The 21,597-nt window shown below is 42.7% G+C and overlaps 1 protein-coding gene across 2 annotated transcripts in view; it reads left to right on the top strand.

Moving 5' to 3' along the window:
- Nucleotides 1-21,597, top strand: part of KLHDC10 (kelch domain containing 10) — a 74,276-nt gene that overhangs the window by 32,398 nt on the left and 20,281 nt on the right. Inside the window, exon 2 of one of the 2 annotated variants that reach the window (XM_073652504.1) lies at nucleotides 5,601-5,693. The exons of the other annotated variant lie outside the window; for it this stretch is intronic. Coding sequence (XP_073508605.1) covers nucleotides 5,601-5,693 — 93 coding nt within the window. The remainder of the gene's footprint in view (nucleotides 1-5,600; nucleotides 5,694-21,597) is intronic. 2 annotated transcript variants of the gene reach the window in all.

The following is a 21,597-nucleotide window of genomic DNA, read 5'->3' as shown; positions in this document are numbered from 1 at the left end:
ACTTTCCAAGTGATGCTAATCGCTTGGAAAGCGCTTGTCAACCCGCATGCGGAAATGTCAGTGAATAACGCTCCATTTCCGCATGTCCCTGGCAGGAAAACGCATGTACAATCCGCATGCACAATCCGCATGCGTTTTTTTTCTGCCAGGGATATGCAGAAACGCTCAGGAAAAAATCCTGAGCATTTCTGCATCGTGGGCACATAGCCTGAGGCTGTGTGCCCACGTAGCGTTTTTCAAGCGTTTATGCTGCGGAATTTCCGCAGCATAAACGCTTGTGAAACGCTAGGTAATCCGCACCCCATGGTCCCCAAGGGGATTCCGCATGTTCTATGCACATGCTGCGGATTTTTCCGCAGCGTTTATGCTGCGTACAAAAATCCGCAGCATGTCATTTAATTTTGCGGAAGCGCAGCGGAACTCCCGCCATTGACTTGCATTGAGACGCATAGAAACCGCGACTGCACATTTTTACAAGCGGCTTCTATGCGTCTCTTTGTGCGGATGGTACCCAGTTCTGGAGGAGAGGAGACTCTCATCCAGACCTGGGTACCATTCTACCTGTAAAAAAAGAATAAAATAACAAAGTTTATATTCACCTGTCCGGCGGCTTCTCTCTGAATGCCGGCATCGCTTGAGGACCTGCGGTGACATCACAGTCATGTGACCGCAGGCCCTTCACCGCTCTGTCTCGCGATATGCCGGCATCCAGGAACCAGACAGGAACGAGCGCTGCAGCCACGCCGGGGCCTCGGGGGTGAGTATAGCTTTATTTGTTTTCATTTTTACGGTTCACACTATATAAATCCATGCTGTTTGCATGGATTTATACAGTGTGACCTAGTTGTCAAGCACTTTCCAAGTGATGCTATCGCCTGGAAAGCGCTTGTCAATCTGCATGCGTTTTTTCTGCCAGGGAGATGCAGAAATGCTGCAGAAATTTTCTGCTTCATTTCTGCATCGTGGGCACATAGCCTAAAGCTACACACCAAGCTGCTGGGAGGCAGAAATGGCATTAGGGCAGTGTTTCCTAACCTATTATTCTTTTTAGGTGTTGCAAAACTAAAATTCCAATCATGCCCCTGTGATGAATAGCTGGCTGGTCGCCTATGCAGTTTGGCAGAGCTTCAGTGGATTGCAATGGCTTTCCTACATCAGATTATTGCAAAGTGCTTGATGAAAAGGCTACACGATCCAGAGTACGATACCTAGAATAGCAAACTGCACAGAGATCAGTCAGTGAGAAATGCTGCAAGAAATGTGCTCTGAAGGCTGCGGCCCCTTGGAGATATGAAGATGTAAAGATTTGTATATAATATCTTAAGTACTGTATGCATCGTTTTCTGGGCATGGCTATAAAGGTACATGCTGCTAGTTAAGAAATGGAGAAGCTACTCTAGTTTTACACATTTTTAAGAGAAGCCTTATTTTCTAACAGCTCAGAATCTCAAAGTGCAATTTTTCTTTATATTTTTACAATTTCCTCCATTTAGAAGCCACTCTAGGCTTTGACAAAAACACACTGAACTACCCAATTTCATTCTGGTCTTAAAAGGTTTTCCATGATATCACATAAAAGGTGGATCAGTGTATAAGTAACTGCCTGGACCACCTCCCCATCAAAGATTGGTGCTCTCATTCTGCTCTTACTTTCCCCTCCATGTTGACTTTAATGCAACTGTGCATACAGTAGGGAAAAAAAGTGTTTAGTCAGCCACCAATTGTGCAAGTTCTCCCACTTAAAAAGATGAGAGAGGCCTGTAATTGACATCATAGGTAGACCTCAACTATGAGAGACAAAATGAGAAAACAAATCCTGAAAATCACATTGTCTGATTTGGAAAGAATTTTTTTTCTAATTTTGGTGGAAAATAAGTATTTGATCAATTACAAACCTTCATCTCAATACTTTGTTATACATGTATATCCTTTGTTGGCAATGACAGAGGTCAAACGTTTTCTGTAAGTCTTCACAAGGTTGGCACACACTGTTGCTGGTATGTTGGCCCATTCCTCCATGCAGATCTCCTCTAGAGCAGTGATGTTTTGGGGCTGTGGCTGGGCAACACTGACTTCCAACTCCCTCCAAAGGTTTTCTATAGGGTTTAGATCTGGAGACTGGATAGGCCACTCCAGGACCTTGAAATGCTTCTTACGAAGCCACTCCTTCGTTGCCCTGGTGGTGTGCTTGGGATCATTGTCATGCTGAAAGACCCAGCCACATTTCATCTTCAATGCCCTTGCTGATGGAAGGAGGTTTGCACTCAAAATCTCACAATATATGGCCCCATTCATTCTTTCATGTACAGTACAGACCAAAAGTTTGGACACACCTTATTTAAAGATTTTTCTGTATTTTCATGACTATGAAAATTGTACATTCACACTGAAGGCATCAAAATTATGAAGTAACACATGTGGAATTATATACTTAACAAAAAAGTGTGAAACAACTGAAATTATGTCTTATATTCTAGGTTATTCAAAGTAGCCACCTTTTGCTTTGATGACTGCTTTGTACACTCTTGGCATTCTCTTGATGAGCTTCAAGAGGTAGTCACCGGAAATGGTCTTCCAACAATCTTGAAGGAGTTCCCAGAGATGCTTAGCACTTGTTGGCCCTTTTGCCTTCCCTCTGTGGTCCAGCCCACCCCAAACCATCTCGATTGGGTTCAGGTCTGGTGACTGTGGAGGCCAGGTCATCTGGCGTAGCACCCCATCACTCTCTATCTTGGTCAAATAGCCCTTACACAGCCTGGAGGTGTGTTTGGGATCATTGTCCTGTTGAAAAATAAATGATGGTCCAACTAAACGCAAACCGGATGGAATAGCATGCCGCTGCAAGATGCTGTGGCAGCCATGCTGGTTCAGTATGCCTTCAATTTTGAATAAATCCCCAACAGTGTCACCAGCAAAGCACCCCCACACCATCACACCTCTTCCTCCATGCTTCACGGTGGGAACCAGGCATGTAGAGTCCATCCGTTCACCTTTTCTGCGTCGCACCTAGACACGGTGGTTTGAACCAAAGATCTCAAATTTGGACTCATCAGACCAAAGCACAGATTTCCACTGGTCTAATGTCCATGCCTTGTGTTCTTTAGCCCAAACAAGTCTCTTCTGCTTGTTGCCTGTCCTTAGCAGTGGTTTCCTAGCAGCTATTTTACCATGAAGGCCTGCTGCACAAAGTCTCCTCTTAACAGTTGTTGTAGAGATGTGTCTGCTGCTAGAACTCTGTGTGGCATTGACCTGGTCACTAATCTGAGCTGCTGTTAACCTGCGATTTTTGAGGCTGGTGACTCGGATAAACTTATCCTCAGAAGCAGAGGTGACTTTTGGTCTTGCTTTCCTGGGGCGGTCCTCATGTGAGCCAGTTTCTTTGTAGCGCTTGATGGTTTTTGCAACTGCACTTGGAGACACTTTCAAAGTTTGCCCAATTTTTCGGACTGACTGACCTTCATTTCTTAAAGTAATGATAGCCACTCGTTTTTCTTTACTTAGCTGATTTTTTCTTGCCATAATACAAATTCTAAAAGTCTACTCAGTAGGACTATCAGCTGTGTATCCACCTGACTTCTGCACAACACAACTGATGGTCCCAACCCCATTTATAAGGCAAGAAATCCCACTTATTAAACCTGACAGGGCACACCTGTGAAGTGAAAACCATTTCCGGTGACTACCTCTTGAAGCTCATCAAGAGAATGCCAAGAGTGTGCAAAGCAGTCATCAAAGCAAGAGGTGGCTACTTTGAAGAACCTAGAATATAAGACATATTTTCCATTGTTTCACACTTTTTTGTTAAGTATATAATTCTACATGTGTTAATTCATAGTTTTGATGCATTCAATGTGAATGTACAATTTTCATAGTCTTGAAAATACAGAAAAATCTTTAAATGAGAAGGTGTGTCCAAACTTTTGGTCTGTACTGTACACGGATCAGTCGTCCTGGTCCTTTGGCAGGGAAACAGCCCCAAAGCATGATGTTGCCACCCCCATGCTTCACAGTAGGTATGGTGTTCTTTGGATACAACTCGGCATTCTTTCTCCTCCAAACACGCCGAGTTGTGTTTCTACCAAACAGTTCTACTTTGGTTTCATCTGACTATATGACATTCTCCCAATACTTTTCTGGATCATCCAAATGCTCTCTAGCAAACTTCAGACGGGCCCGGACATGTAATGGCTTAAGCAGGGGGACACGTCTGGCACTGCAGGATCTGAATCCCTGGTGGCTTAGTGTGTTACTGATGGTAGCCTGTGTAATGTTGGTCCAAGCTCTCTGCAGGTCATTCACTAGGTCCCCCCCCGTGTGGTTCTGGGATTTTTGCTCACCGTTCTTGAGATAATTTTGACCCCACGGGGTGAGATCTTGTGTGGAACCCCAGATCAAGGGAGATTATCAGTGGTCTTGTAAGTCTTCCATTTTCTAATTATTGCTCCCACAGTTGATTTCTTCACACCAAGCTGCTTGCCTATTGCAGATTCAGTCTTCCCAGCCTGGCGCAGGGTTACAATTTTGTTTCTGGTGTCCTTCGACAGCTCTTTGATCTTCACCATAGTGGAGTTTGGAGTGTGACTGTTTGAGTTTGTGGACAGGTGTCTTTTATACTGAGAACAAGTTCAAACAGGTGCCAGTACTACAGGTAATGAATGGAGGACAGAGGAGCCTCTTAAAGAAGAAGTTACAGGTCTGTGAGAGCCAGAAATCTTGCTGGTTTGTAATTGACCAAATACTTATTTTCCAGCAAAATTTGAAAAAAATGTATTTCCAAATCAAACAATGTGATTTTCAGGATTTGTTTTCTCATTTTGTCTCTCATAGTTGAGGTCTACCTATGATGTCAATTACAGGCCTCTCTCCTCTTTCTAAGTGGGAGAACTTGCACAATTGGTAGCTTCCCTACTGTATCTGGCCTGTCCCAATAAAGCTGACCAATGTGTATATTCACATCAGCTGTACTTGCTTTGATTTGACTGGTGGATGACCCAGGAGAAAATAATTTGGGCAATTGGATTTCATAATTCCTTTTTTTTTTTTTTTTTTTTTTTTTTTTAAATATTACCGTGGGGGAGAGGCTATGCCCGGAGGTGACTGGCAGCTGCTTATACCCCTCTCCCCATACAGAACACAAAGCCAAGCATGCATGTGTATTGTGGTGTGGGGGGTCAGAAAAGAGATGTCAGCGGATTGAGCATTCAGCTGATGAGTAAATAATGTTATTGACTGGTCTAAGTGTCAGTAATGGGGATCAGTCACTCTCCCAGGATCAGGGTTCAGATTCCCACCACCTTTATGGTGTAATGACCACATAGACCATCAGTCTCCTTTAGTAAAATCTTCTAATTATCTTGGTAAAGATGGCAACACAGATTGCAAACTAACCATGTATTAGCTGTATTTTTATATCACAAATGGATATGTAAATAAGGCTAAGCCTAAGTCCTCCATGTTGCTAGTGAGCAGCTGCCCCAGTGCTGTCAGCAGAGGTAATGTTATCAGTATTTGCCAGCCGAGTAATGCTGCTGCTTATGTTGCTGTCTGTTAAATCCTTGTGTTGTGTACGTCTGACTCATTGCTGGTAATTGTGGTAACAGGCTCTAAGAAGAAGGTACGCTGGTTTCCCGTTAGGCGACTCTTCACCCACTCCTGTCCCAGCATCAGGATTCCTAGCAGGTTTTTAAGAGAAGGTGGGTGATGCTTACCAGCCATGCACAGTTTGTTTTTGTCTGGTGTGTTCTATTGTTCTGTCCTTCCAGCAACTTATTTTTTGTTTTTGTTTTTTCTTTGTTTACACCCCCCTCCTGACTTAATGGTTGTAGTTTTGCCTATACAAATGTAATTTGTAAACATACAGTTTGCATTAAACACTGGGATAGAAAAGGCATTTGGAGCGTTTTGTTAACCAAGTTTATCTAACTTTTAGGATTAGAGTGCTTGTCCATAGCAGCCAAAATCCAGCTTCTCAATATTAAAAGGAAGCTTTCATCAGAAATTTACCTATTGTTTGTTTTAAATACGGTTTTGTTTTTTTTGTTTTCATTTTTAACAATGGCATTTTATTTATTTTTTTCCATATCAACGTCCTACCAGTAAAGTACCTGTAATGTTACTTCCATGCCTTTTATAAAGTCTGTGTCTACGTTGTCTCTTAATCCATCGCCCCCCCCCCCAAGAATGACAGGGCTTGTGTGAGGTGTCAGCCAGGAAAGCAGGTCAAAGAGAAGAGTGACCTGTCAATCACTGGCAGAAGGATAGTGCCAGGAGGAGAAAGAGAGGGAGAGAGGCCGTAGAGCTGAACGTGCAGGCTAAGCGCACTTCACTTGCATAATAATTTGCCTACTGATAGAGACAACAGTAACCTGGGCTCTTACTTCTAACTCAGACTCCTTAATTTCCTTGACTCCGATTCCACAGCACGGCCTCACTACTCAGCATGTACATAAAGTGCAGCACAGATTCATCTCCACTAAAAGCCGAGATCCTTAGATCAGGAACAGAACAGACATTTATAGGACATTTCATAACTTTCCCAAATTCTTATGAAACAATTTATAGCACATCCTGCATTGAACTACTGTACCCAATTTATTATATATTTTCAGAGTCTGTCCATTTTATACCGATTCCACAGCCCTGACAGCAGCACAAACTTATAATAGAAAGGTATCATCATTATAGGTACTTTACTGTGATGTTACGTTGGGGTCTAAAAATCTGTTGACGGGTTACCTATAGAAATATTGTTTTTTATCACACAGGCCACTGGGGCTTTTTTATATTCTAATTTACTATTGTTTTAGGAAACACCTGTACATAGCCACATTATTAAGGTCCTGACCCTATCTTTTAGCATTGAAGTATCTAATTAGTCTGTGCTTAGGTCATTGTAAAAGGAGGAGGGTCACCTGAGAGTTCGACTATTGTGATTGGTAGATCCTATGTTATCAGCTGTGTATAGTGGTGTTGCCTGTAATTATAATGCCGCATCTCATAAGATCGAGGGGAAAAAAAATGCAACATCAAAACTGATTTATACAGATCAATTTCTGACCTTTGCTTACATTTAAGAGATTTTAGAAAACCAAAGCGGCGACCTTTGTTTCCCATGGAAAAGTCTACCTTTTTCTTATGGGTTTGGATAGAACACTTACAGTGGGTGGTAGTAGCCATATCACGGCTTCTTTAAAGTTATGGTCTTAGAATTTGCTTAAATTTTTTTTTTTTTAAACAAAGCTATATGCAGAGAGAAGTGAAGAGAAACAAAATGACCGTAGTTTGGACATTATCCTACATCTTTCTTTAAGCGATGACAGGGTAATAGTTGCATATGTTCAGTTGTATCCAAAGACGTTCTCTTCGAAAACTGAATTGGGTTGGGCATATTTTTTTGGTTAACCTTTTGTGTAGTAAAAGGGGTGTTGCGTGATTCATATCTTTTTTCATTTAAATACATACCCGGAGCTTGTGTCATTTAGGTAAAATCTGATTCAGCTATGTCTCAATAATTACATAGCCAAAGCTATCTGGGCACAGGAATATAACATTACATTTTCTTGAACCTCTTCCGAGACCATGGCCCATAGTATGGTGGTGGTCTATTTATTTGCTGTTAAAACAATCTCCAATCCTAAACTATTTAATGCAGATCTTGAAATGCTGTGGAATGTTTTTTTTCTATCCATTTACCCTAGGAGAAGTAGTGCACTAAACCCTGGCTCTCGCAAAGTTTCCATCCATTAGCCAAAAATGTTCTGAGCGAGACGTCAATCGGCCAACCGCCGGTTGTAATGGTCATGGCCGCTCAGTGCTCTGGCCTTGCCTAGATGATTGGCACAATGCCGCCAATGTAAGCCCATTGCATCAAATTGCAATAAAATGTATACAGTTTGACCACATGGCAGCTTGCCAGAATGGTTGAACCTATGACATTTAACTATTTACTGTCAATTAACCACTTGTAGGCTTCAATGCTCTATCGAATTAATTTCTTTATTACAGTCTGTGTCTTTTGTAAGAATATCTAGAAATGGAACTCTTCAAATGTGTATGCTACAGAAAATAAGAATCATTCTACATGGCACCAAACACTATATATAAAAAAAAAAAAAAATCATCAAAAATTGATAAAATGCCAAACCTACAAGATGTATAGAATCCATTTTATAGGTAGAATAATAGAGCAGTCTTCCAAACCCACTATTCTCTAATCATAATCCTGTTAGATTAGCAGCTTTTCCTTCCAGATCAGTCCTGTAGCAATAGCTTGGACATATGAAAATCTCAGACTGAAGAAACAGAGGAGAACACCGTGCCAAGGACAGGAGTATAATGGGTTTCTATAAACCAGATTTGTACAGAGGGCACAGGATATAATCTGATGGCATGTGCTTTGGTCGGGAGCACACAGAAATCGCATTTTACCAGTGGAGCGAGACTTGACTAGCTGGAGTCCTAAAGGCTCATTTGTCAGTTAACAGGTGATGTTGCTTTACTGACAAACAATGGAGTATGCTTTGTTTTATCATTGATTCCTGATGGGAAATAACTTCCCAGAAACGCATTGACAATCAAATGCTGTGTACTTGTATGGATATTTTATCTGTGAAGTATGGATTAACGAGTTCTACTGTACGCAAAGTGACTCTTGGATTAGCCTGGTGAGTGCCGCATGATATAACCCCCCACCCCCACTAAATTTATCAGTATAGTCACTACATATCTGGTTTCTAGAAAACTGAGCCCCTACCCTGAGTGCAGTGTTTTGTTTTGTTTTTTTCTTGTCTAAGAGAACTGTGTTTTTGTTTGACTTTTTTATCGAAATAGATTTTGATTACAATGTTTAAAAAAAAAAAAAAAAAAAAAAATTTCAGTGCTTGGTCCTTTTTGTTTAGAAGGTCAATGCAGTGAATTAATTTCACAAATAAAATTGTTCACTTTATAACTAGATGACCACGGGGTTGTGGCAAAGAATAAAAAGATAAGTAGGTTGGGCTTAAAACCTAAGCCTATACTTATCTGCTTATACCCTGAATTTAAACCCACTAACACATAGTTATTGAGTAGGGGTGATGTACACTTTGTGCACAATTATTACTCAAGTGAGTGTTTTGACCATATCATTTTTATGCATAACTTCCAACCCCAAGATGTGTAAACATGAATGCTTATTGGTGTGAAGCCGATCAGGTGATGTGTATTTGTGTAACACTGCCAAAGATTTGAGAAGAATCAAACATGAAGAGACCAGGAACCCATTATCCCCAGTGCTGTCATATTCCAGAACTGCAACCTCCCTGGAGCGCCAGAAGTACAAGGTGTTCAGTGCTCAGAGACATGACCAAAGTAAGGAAAGTTGAAACCCAGCAACCACTGAACAAGACACATAATAAGAACATCAAGACTTGGCCAAGAAATATCTGAATATAGAATATTCAAAGGTTTAATGGACTCTGAGATGAGTAACTTCTTACAGAACAGATGGATGAGCCTGTGGCTGGATCAGTAACTGGCACGGACCTCCACTTCAACTCAAACACCAGCAAGGTGGAGGTGGAGTGTTGGTATTATTAAAGATGAGCTAGTTGGACCTTTTTTGGGTTGAAGATGGACTCAAAATCAACTCCCAATTTTTAGAAGATACTCTTCAAACGGTGGTGCAGGAAAAAGTCTGAATTTTTCAAGAAAACCATGATTTTTATGTAGGACAACGCTCTATCGCATGCCTTGAAGTCTCCATTGCTTGGCTAGCCAGTAAAGACCTTAAAGAAGACTTTAACTCAAAACCTATGGAGAACTTGTTGGCCTTTCTTAAACGGGAGATTTACTGTGATGGATAACTACAGTGGTGGCCAAAAGTATTGGCACCCCTGCAATTCTGTCAGATAATACTCAGTTTCTTCCTGAAAATGATTGCAATCACAAATTCTTTGGTATTATTATCTTCATTTAATTTGCTTGCAAGGGAAATAGCACAAAAGAGAATGAAGCAAAAATCAAATCATGGATCATTTCACACACCACTCCAAAAATGGGCCAGACAAAGTATTGGCACCCTCAGCCTAATACTTGGTTGCACCACCTTTAGCCAAAATAACTGCGAACAACCGCTTCCGGTAACCATCAATGAGTTTCTTACAATGCTCTGCTGGAATTGTAGACCATTCTTCTTTGGCAAACTGCTCTAGGTCCCTGATATTTGAAGGGTGCCTTCTCCAAACTGCCATTTTGAGATCTCTCCACAGGTGTTCTATGGGATTCAGGTCTGGACTCATTGCTGGCCACCTTAGAAGTCTCCAGTGCTTTCTCTCAAACCATTTTATAGTGCTTTTGGAAGTGTGTTTTGGGTCATTGTCCTGCTGGAAGACCCATGACCTCTGAGGGAGACCCAGCTTTCTCACACTGGGCCCTACATTATGCTGCAAAATTTGTTGGTAGTCTTCAGACTTCATAATGCCATGCACACTGTCAAGCAGTCCAGTGCCAGAGGCAGCAAAGCAACCCCAAAACATCAGGGAACCTCCGCCATGTTTGACTGTAGGGACCGTGTTCTTTTCTTTGAATGCCTCTTTTTTTTTTTCCTGTACACTCTCTATGTTGATGCTTTTTCCCAAAAAGCTCTACTTTTGTCTCATCTGACCAGAGAACATTCTTCCAAAACGTTTTAGGCTTTCTCAGGTAAGTTTTGGCAAACTCCAGCCTGGCTTTATGTCTCGGGGTAAGAAGTGGGGTCTTCCTGGGTATCCTACCATACAGTCCCTTTTCATTCAGACGCCGACGGATAGTACGGGTTGACACGGTTGTACCCTCGGACTGCAGGGCAGCTTGAACTTGTTTGGATGTTAGTCGAGGTTCTTTATCCACCATCCGCACAATCTTGCGTTGAAATCTCTCGTCAATTTTTCTTTTCCGTCCACATCTAGGGAGGTTAGCCACAGTGCCATGGGCTTTAAACTTCTTGGTGACACTGCGCACGGAAGACACAGGAACATTCAGGTCTTTGGAGATGGACTTGTAGCCTTGAGATTGCTCATGCTTCCTCACAATTTGGTTTCTCAAGTCCTCAGACAGTTCTTTGGTCTTCTTTCTTTTCTCCATGCTCAAGGACACAGGACAGAGGTTGAGTCCACTTTAATCCATGTTAACTGGCTGCAAGTGTGATTTAGTTATTGCCAACACCTGTTAGGTGCCACAGGTAAGTTACAGGTGCTGTTAATTACACGAATTAGAGAAGCATCACATGATTTTTCAAACAGTGCCAATACTTTTGTCCACCCCCTTTTTTAGGTTTGGTGTGGAATTATATCCAATTTGGCTTTAGGACAATTCTTTTTGTGTCTTTTCATTGAAGACAAATTAAATGAAGATAATACCAAAGAACTTGTGATTGCAATCATTTTCAGGAAGAAACGGAGTATTATCTGACAGAATTGCAGGGGTGCCAATACTTTTGGCCACCACTGTAAAGTGTCTAGGAGGCTTTGGTTGGTGCTGCCGAAAAAATTGATGGTCAACAGATTAAGAAACTGACAAACTCCCATGGGTGGAAGATTGAAAAAAAGTTGGCTGTATTGGTCGATGGATAGATGGATGGATATATTTTTTTTTTAATCGAAATGTCAATTTATTTTTGGACATTTTGCATTGTGTGGTTATTCTCACTTTAAGGCTGTGTGCCCACTATGCTTTTTTTTTTTTTTTTTTTTTTTTTTTTAAGTGTTTCCGCAGTGGCAATTCCACCTCAAACGCTTGGTTGAAGGCCTGCTATGTTCCCCAATGATAATCCGCATGTGCTATGCACATGCTGTGGAAATTTCCGCTGCGGATTATCCTTGCGGAAAAAAACGCAGCACTACCAATTATTTTGCGGAAGCGCTGCGTTTTCGCCGCCATTGACTTGCATTGGAACGCATGGAATCTGCATCACTGGATCTGTACATCCGGAATCCATGTGTTTCAATGTGCGGATGGTACCCAGGTGTGGAGGACAGGAGACTCTCCTCCAGACCCGGGTACCATAGAACCTGTAAAAAAAAGAATAAAATAAAAAATAAATATTATACTTACCTTCTGATGGCCCCCGGAGTCCTTGTCTCTGCTTGCCGGCAGCTCGCGGTAGACTAAAGGACCTGCGCTGACGTCATTTAGTCATGTGACGGGTCACGTGACCCCTGACGTCGGCAGGTCCTTAAATCTACCGCGAGCTGCCAGCAAGCAGAGACAAGGACTCCGGGGGCCATCAGAAGGTAAGTATAGATTTATTTTATTTTTTTTTTTTACCATTCTTTCGGTCACACTATATAAATCCATGCCGGTTGCATGGATTTATATAGTGTGACCAAGTTGTCAAGCACTTTTCCAAGTGATGCTAAAATCGCTTGGAAAGAGCTTGACAACCCGCATGCAGAAATGCATGTGAAGAACGCTTCACTTCCGCTTGTCCCTGGCAGGAAAACGTATGTAAAATCCTTATGCGTTTTTTTTCTGCCAGGGAGATGCAGAAACTCTCTGGATTTTTCCTGCATTGTGGGCACATAGCCAAACAGATGAAAATAAACAATAGAGATGTGACAATTTTCATTTAGTTGCATAATAATTCTGCAAACAGATACTCTTGTGAAAGACAACCCTCACTTTTACTTTCTTAAATATTCAGGTTTAGTAACCTTTTTAGATTGTCCGAAAGCATTGCAGTTGTTGAATAATAAAAATAATCATCAAAAATACAAATTGTCTAATTGTGCACACAGTATACATTTGACATTTATATGGTGATATGCATGAAGAAAGATGTAAACGTTGCCCATTACAAATAGGCACATCTGTAACAATTTTAGTATGGCTTTGGCATACAGATTGTGATTCACATCTGTTATATCCATAAAAAATCCTGTTTAAATAGAAGCCATGTGATTTAGATCCTGATTTATAGAGGGATGCACACAAAATAGACTGCCATTGATCCTTCTTTTATGTCTTTTAGATTGTCTGTTTATTTTATGTTTGAGTTGTTCAATTTTTTTTCTTCTTGCAGTTTCAGTTCATGTTTCTTTAGTTTTTTGAGATATAGGATTTTAGTGATAGTTTGGGTGACTGCTCTTTGTCTTGGCTGCAGACTTGGGTTAAATTTCTGTGTCTGGTTTGGTGCCTTATATCTGACTAGCTATTGAACCTGTTCTACGCCCGGGTGGCGAGCATTTTTATTGGTATTTGTGCTGCCCCCCTCCTGTCCCCACCATCCTATCCTGGTATGCATGGCCCCCCTCATCCCCCAATCCTGGTATGCATGGGCCCCTCACCCCTATCCTGGTATGCATGGCAATCCTCATCCCTATCCTGGTATGCATGGGTCCCTCACCCCCATCCTGGTATGCATGGCACTCCTCATCCCTATCCTGGTATGCATTGTACCCCATCTCTTATCCCTATCCTGGTATGTATGGCACCCCTCATCCTGGTATGGATGGTACCCCTCATTCCTATCCTGGTATGCATGGGCCCCCCCACATCTCTATCCTGGTATGCATGGTCCCCTCACCCCCCAATCCTGGTATGCATGGTCCCCCACCCCCCAATCCTGGAATGCATGGCACCCCATTCCTCATCCTGGTATGCATGGTCCCCTCACCCCCTAATCCTGATATGCATGGTCCCCTAACCCCACAATCCTGGTATGCATGGTACCACTCATCCCCCAATCCTGGTATACATGGCACCCCTCATCCCCCATTCCTGGTATGTATGGCACCCCTCATCCCTTTCACGCTGTACACACATACAAAAAAATAAACACTTATACTCACCTTTATTCCCTGTGCACCAGCGCTGCTATGTCCTGTTCTGCCGGGGAAGGAGTGCGTCACCGGAGTACGCGCGTGCCCATACCGCGCTGTCCGGCGCCATTTTGCTGAAGACACACTGCAAATGTGTCTTCAGTAAAATGGCGCCGGACAGAGTTATGCCGCCGCCTTCACTCCTGCCCCGGTCTCCAGCGAAGAGAGGTGCCGCGGCAACGCTCCTCCCGGTCAGGTAAGTATGGCGCCAGAGATCGCGGTATGTGTTCATTGTCTACGCATTCCGTGATCTCCGGCGCAATACATTCCTCTTACCTGTAATGGCTCCATGCGTTCTTCTGTCTGGAGCCAGACTGTGCAGGTGTGTCGCGCTTGCACAGTCTATAAAGGCTTCAGACAGAGACACGCATCCCCGGTTATATTATAGATTTATGTTACTGTTCGTTTACTAGTGCTATGATGATTTGTCTTGATCTGTGTACAAATGAGTGATACACATTTATTGCAAAAAAAAAAAATCAGGATACTGGCATTGCGCTTAGTATAAATAAATCACATTTTAATGTAGGTTTTTTTCCTCGCTTATTGAAAAAGTTTCTAAAATGTAATGAAATTTCAAATATTCTGAGCAAATGCTGCTGTGCTTTCCCATAAACTTCTAGTAAGGGAGGAGCTCTTTGCGACTACTGTCTGCATGTACCTGGAGGTCTCTTGGCCTTCTTGTAGAATTATTGAAATTATAAATGTAACTTGGGTAAATACCGTATTTTTCGGACTATAAGATGCACCTAGGTTATAGAGGGGGAAAATAGAAAAAAAAAAAGTAAGAAAAAATGTGGTCATGATGCCTGGCTAAGGGGGAGGGGGTCTGCTGCTGACACTGTTGTAGGGGTAATATCCCCCATCCTGGTATATATGGCCCCCTCATCCCAATCCTGGTATGCATGGCACCCCAATCCACCATCCTGGTATGCATGGCCTCCTCGTCCCTCTTCCTGGTATGTATGGCACCCTTCATCCTCTTATGTATGCCCCCCCCCCTCACACCCATCCTGGTATGTATGGTAACTTCATTCCTTTTCCTATTTATTATTCATCCATCAGCCCTGTATGTATGCCCCCCCCCCATCATCCTAGTATGCTTGGCACCCCCTGATTCCCCCGTCACGCTGCACAGAAAAAAAATAAACCATTATACTCACCTCCTCTCTCTTCCAGCGCTGTGTCCTGCTCTGTGCCAGAATAGTCACTGGTGCGTGGGGAGCAATGACCATTCATTCTCCCTAATGGCACGCACGCTGTAGCCGCAGCTCGGCTCCTGCTGCGTTCGGCTGTTAGTGTGCCCGCTATTAAAGGCCATGAATATTCACCACTCCCATGGGAGCGCAGCAGGAGCCGCGCTGCGGCTACAGCGTGTGCGCTATTAGGGAGAATGAACGGTCACTGCTCCCCACGCACGCAGTGACTATTCCGGCACAGAGCGAGACACCACGCTGGAGGAGAGAGGAGGTGAGTATGATTTTTTTTTTTTTTCCCCTGTGCAGCGTGACGGGGATTAGGGGATTCCAAGCATACCTGGATGAAGGGGGCCATACATTCCGGGATGAGGGATGCAGGGGGCCATACATACCAGGAGCAGGGCTGCGGGCACAGTGTGCCAATTATTAAGGAAAATTAATATTCACTGCTCCCCATGCCCATGGGCATGGGGAGCAGTGAATATTCATTTTCTTTAGTAGCACGCACAGTGTAGGCTGCAGCTGGCGACTGCGGCCTCCTGTGCACCGCTACTCCACTACTGTCGCTTCCCCCACATCCCCCACCACCCAGAGCCACAGTATTTATGTATATTGGACTATAACACGCACCCCCCAATTTCTTCCAAAATTTTGGAGGAAAAAAGTGCGCCTTATAGTCCGAAAAATACGGTATATTTTTTTTTCTTGTAGTGTTTTGTAAAGTATCCCTAGTATACTTTTTGATAGGGTTTAGTAAAAAAAAAAAAAGAAAATTTAATTGAATAAAAATCATTGTATTTAATCCCTTTCTGCTAATTGATTTCCATGTACATTTTGATGCAGGTTTAATTGCATCGTGTACATATGTCTCAAAAGGATGGTGCAGCCACAGATTTTTCCATCTTTTTTTTTTTTTTCTGTAGCAGAAGCCTCCTCTTAAAGAGGTTGTCCATTACTATAGATAATGCCCCAATGTATTTAAATTGTGGAAATATTTTTTTTTTTTATAAATACCTTCCGTTGTGAGTCTTGCCTGTAAGCTGCGCTATTGCTGACCGCTCACCAGGCATCATGTTACCCCCGGCTGCAGCCGGCTAAGACATCCACTGATGTTTTGTCCAGTTCTGGCTGTAGCCAGGTGTGACTCAGTGACGCGCTCCTCCCTGATTGGTGGGCGGGGTTTCACCGCGAGTCACAGCCCAGCATTCACCGTGCCCTACTCCCAATGAATGAGGAGAGGGAAAGCGCGCTGTGGATGCTGGGCTGTGACTCATGGGGAAACCCCGCCCACAGCCCATCAATCAGGGTGGAGCGCGTCACTGGGTCACGCCTTGCTGCAGCCGCAACTTGACGTGACATCAGCGGATGTCAACGCTGGCTGCAGCCGGGGTCACGAGATGCCTGTGAGCGACAAGCGATAGCTCTGCTCACAGCCAAGACTCACAACAGAAGGTATTTACAAAAAAAAGTATTTTCGCCATTTAAATACATTTGGGGCATGATCTTATAATAGGTGAACAACCTCTTTAATGCAGCTAGTCTCCCACTGTAGTTGCTGGGACCAAAACTAGCTCCGATCCCAGACGTCTAGCTCCGAAGATGATCTGAGGAGTTTCACAGCGGGAAAAAGAGCTCCAGCTGTCAGTGCATTGCCACCTGCAACATTTCTGGGTTCTAATGGTTTGCTATGGCAACAAGAGAAAAACAGTGGCCTCAAGGTCTGATATATAGATATATATATCTGTATCTCTTTAAACAAAAAAAATCTGATGTAAATGAGTTTTCATCTAACTCCATTGATAGAAAATGTAAAATAATCTCGGAATATCTTAAAGGGAACCTGTCAACAGGTTTGTCCCATATGGGATAAGGCCAGTACCTTTCAGCACTCATATACAGCATACTAATATGCTGCATATATGCCCCCGATCCAGCCTGCAACAAAAGAAAAACTCCTTTTATTGTACTCGTCTACAGGGCAGTTGGGTCTGATGGTTGTCGCTGGCCTTGGTCCGGCGCCTCCCTTCTTCTTTCAATGCCGTCCTCATTCTGTGCTTCGTGTGGATGACGTATCTCATGTCATCCACAGTGTCCCCGACATCGCGCTCCTGCGCAGGCGTACTGCTCTCTGCCCTGACTGTGAAGCACTGCAGTGCACATGCGCCAGGGCTCTGACGACATCTGGCGCCTGATCTATCAATGGAGCTAGATGGAAACTTTCTGGGGGTTTTTGGTTTTTTTTTTTTTTTTTTTTTTTTAAACATGGTTACCCACATTTATTTTTTTTCAAGTGCTTTATTAAATTTGTACAGTAAATACACTGATATAATTCCACTAACCCACAGAATAAAGTTTATCCAAATTTTCAAAAAAAAGTTTTAAAAATTAGCTGCAAATTTTAAAACAGAAAATATATATATATTTTCATCATCCCCTCATACCTTCCCACTCAGATGGTCCTCTAAATCTTAGTTAATAAGCAACGGTGTATGATGCCAGTATTATGGCGCATAAGAATCCAATTTGAAGTAAAAAGACTGGCGTCTCTGTTAAAAGAATTCCTTACTTTATTAAGTTTGCGTTAAAAAGATTGTCAGGACAAGATGGTATTAAGATGGTGACTCATTTTGTAACGGTCTTCATATACTAGGTAGCATGTAACGATTATCTCAACATTTCTAAAACCATAGAACACTCCCCCATACAATTGATTAATTGCATACAACGTGTGCAAAGGATCAAGATGATTTAATATCGGAAATATATATAAACCTGTACAAATATTACCTAGTTTGACATTTCAATAAATGTACACAAGATCATTACGAAAATTAAAACCCAAAGGAGATCTAGTATTTACTGTAGTTTCGTGATCCATTGCGCCTCATTCCTTTTTAAAAGGATTTTTTTTCCAATCTCCTCCGTTTGGGTCTATTAATTAACCTTGATAAATCCAAAGAATGTAAATGTCTCCAAATTGCCTCCAGTAAGTGGAATGGTTGATTGTGTTACTAAACCAGCGACTGTCAAAGCCAAGGCCTGTGCACTAGAGAGAACCATTTCATCACTACTAATATTACTAAAGATTGAGAAGCACTGATTTACGGATAACAAAGTATATGGTAAGGTGCCGGCTGCCCAAACATAACCTGGTTTAGACTGAACTCCTACATGCAGGGCTGTGTTTTTTTTTTTTTTTTTGTTGTTTTTTTACCAAATACTGGTGTGGATACAAAATGCAGAACTGAGCCTTCCGCATGAATCGCAGCCAGGTGTATTCTCTGAAGCACTCTTGCATTTCCGAGTTGATATATTTTGGCTATGGTACCCAGCCAGATATTCAGAGACTAAGCTAATCCGGCTTCTCTTCCGGTCTGCTGTTACCAGTGCTGCAGCTGGTTGACCAGTCTCTCCTTATGAGTATATGAGGGAGAGACCTGTCAGTTAGCAACTGGGAGAAGCTGGCCACAGCGGCTCGGGTTAGTCTGAAGATCCAAACTGGGAAAATAGCGGATACCAAAGTGTATTTTCTCTGAAATACTGTAGTATTTCAACATGTAACATACCAGGCTGCAATCGTGCAGCCAAGTCACGATTCATGCTGCCCGTTGTTTGGGCGGCATGAATTGCCTGACAGGTTCCCTTTAAGAGAATCTAGTACGCCTCCTGTTTTCTTCCCGTTAGTCTTTACCTTGATTGCTACATCTCATCCAGAGAGACTGTACTGGCTCTGATAGTCATGTCGTTCTGATTGGAAGCCTCATGGGATTTAAAGCAGATCATAGAGGAATATAACGCAGAATGAGAGCTAGGAATCAAGGTGGAGGCTGAACTACATGCAGGATGAGAGCTAGGAATAAAGGTGGAGGCTGAAGGGAAGAAACCGGGAGCCTGAACTACATGCAGGATGAGAGCTAGGAATAAAGGTGGAGGCTGAACTACATGCAGGATGAGAGCTAGGAATAAAGGTGGAGGCTGAACTACATGCAGGATGAGAGCTAGGAATAAAGGTGGAGGCTGAACTACATGCAGGATGAGAGCTAGGAATAAAGGTGGAGGCTGAACTACATGCAGGATGAGAGCTAGGAATAAAGGTGGAGGCTGAACTACATGCAGGATGAGAGCTAGGAATAAAGGTGGAGGCTGAACTACATGCAGGATGAGAGCTAGGAATAAAGGTGGAGGCTGAACTACATGCAGGATGAGAGCTAGGAATAAAGGTGGAGGCTGAACTACATGCAGGATGAGAGCTAGGAATAAAGGTGGAGGCTGAACTACATGCAGGATGAGAGCTAGGAATAAAGGTGGAGGCTGAACTACATGCAGGAAGAGAGCTAGGAATAAAGGTGGAGGCTGAACTACATGCAGGAAGAGAGCTAGGAATAAAGGTGGAGGCTGAACTACATGCAGGATGAGAGCTAGGAATAAAGGTGGAGGCTGAACTACATGCAGGATGAGAGCTAGGAATAAAGGTGGAGGCTGAACTACATGCAGGATGAGAGCTAGGAATAAAGGTGGAGGCTGAACTACATGCAGGATGAGAGCTAGGAATAAAGGTGGAGGCTGAACTACATGCAGGATGAGAGCTAGGAATAAAGGTGGAGGCTGAACTACATGCAGGATGAGAGCTAGGAATAAAGGTGGAGGCTGAAGGGAAGAAACCGGGAGGCTGAACTACATGCAGGATGAAGGCTAGGAATCAAGGTGGAGGCTGAAGGGAAGAAAATGCAAGGCTTAACTACATGGAACTGCAGTTATTAAAAGAAAAAAACCTGGAAGTGCCTCTTAGGGTATGTGCGCACATTTCTGCATCTCTTGGCAGCAAAAACGCTGTGGACAAAACGCAGTGTGTGCACACCATCTTACAATACGCATTTTTCTAGGTTTTCTTGTCTACTTGTCCTTCCTGTTTGATCACAATTTGATTAGGTAGTCAAGTAAATGGAAGTCACTATTCATTGTAAAATGAGAAGATAGCAGATCTGCCATATGACAAAGCTGCCCTATGTAAGAGCAGCATGTCATAGAGAGGTGTGTGTGTTTTTTTTTATTAGCTCAAACTGCATAAAACAATATTGCGGTGTCTGATTAGTGTTGATTGAAAATTACAGTCTCTTGGTTATAAATTGGGTGTTTTCAAGGTGGGAACACACCTCCTGTTACTGATGGCTGTCTGTCATGTATATACAGCAGCCTATCAATTACCGCATTGTTTTTGGTTAATAGGGCAAATATATATGGAGCATATACAGTGAAGGAAATAAGTATTTGATCCCTTGCTGTTTTTGTAAGTTTGCCCACTGACAAAGACAGGAACTGTCTATAATTTTAAGGGTAGGTTAATTTTAATATTGAGAGATAGAATATCCCCCCAAAAAATCAAGAAAATCACATTGCAAAAAAAAAAATTAATTTATACAGTGAGAAATAAGTATTTGATTCCTCTGGTAAACAACACTTAAAACTTGGTGGCAAAGCCCTTGTTGGCAAACACAGCAGTCAGACGTTTTTTTTGTAGTTGATGATGAGGTTTGCGCACATGTCGGGAGGAATTTTGGTCCACTCCTCTTTCCAAATAATCTCTAAATCATTCAGATTTTGAGGCTGTCGCTTGCCAACTCAGCTTCAACTCCCTCCATAAGTTTTCTATGGGATTAAGGTCTGGAGACTGGCTAGGCCACTCCATGACCTTACTGTGCTTCTTTTTGAGCTACTCCTTTGTTGCCTTGGTTGTATATTTTGGGTCATTGTCTTGCCGGAAGACCCAGCCACGACCCATTTTTAATGTCCTGGCGGAGGGAAGGAGGTTGTCACTCAGGATTTTTACGGTACATGGCTCGATCCATTCTCACATTGATGTGGTGAAGTAGTCCTGTGCCCTTAGCTGAGAATCTCCCCCAAAACATAATATTTCCACCTCCATGCTTGACAGTGGGGATGGTGTTCTTTGGGTCATAGGCAGCATTTCTCTTCCTTCAAAGAGCTCAATTTTTGCCTCATCTGACCAAAGCACCTTCTCCCAATAACTCACATAATCATCCAGGTGTTCATTGGTAAACTTCAGACGGGCCTGCACATGTGCCTTCTTTAGCAGGGGGACCTTGCGGGCACTGCAGGATTTTAAACCTTTTAAGGCGTAATGTGTTACCAATGATTTTCTTGGTGACTGTGGTCCCAGCTCCCTTGAGATCATTAACATGTTCTCCCTATGTAGTTTTAGGCTGATCTCTCACCTTCCTCATGATCAAGGATACCCCACAAGGTGAGATTTTGCATGGTGCCCCAGATCAATGTCGATTTGACAGTCATTTTATATTTCTTCCATTTTCTTACTATTGCACCAACAGTTGTCTCCTTCTCACCCAGCGTCTTACTTATGGTTTTGTAGCCCATTCCAGCTTTGTGCAGGTCTATGATCTTGTCCCTGACATCCTTAGAAAGCTCTTTGGTCTTGCCCATGCTGTCGAGGTTAGAGTCTGAGTGATTAATTGAGTCTGTGGACAGGAGTCTTTTATACAGGTGACTATGTAATGCAGGTAATGAGTTGATTAGGAGCGTCTAAC

The sequence above is a fragment of the Phyllobates terribilis genome, unplaced genomic scaffold (assembly GCF_046119375.1).
Source record: "Phyllobates terribilis strain yellow unplaced genomic scaffold, ASM4611937v1 Scaffold_11__3_contigs__length_659146591, whole genome shotgun sequence".
Lineage (NCBI taxonomy): Eukaryota > Metazoa > Chordata > Amphibia > Anura > Dendrobatidae > Phyllobates > Phyllobates terribilis.
This window is presented reverse-complemented; position numbering and strand designations above follow the sequence as displayed.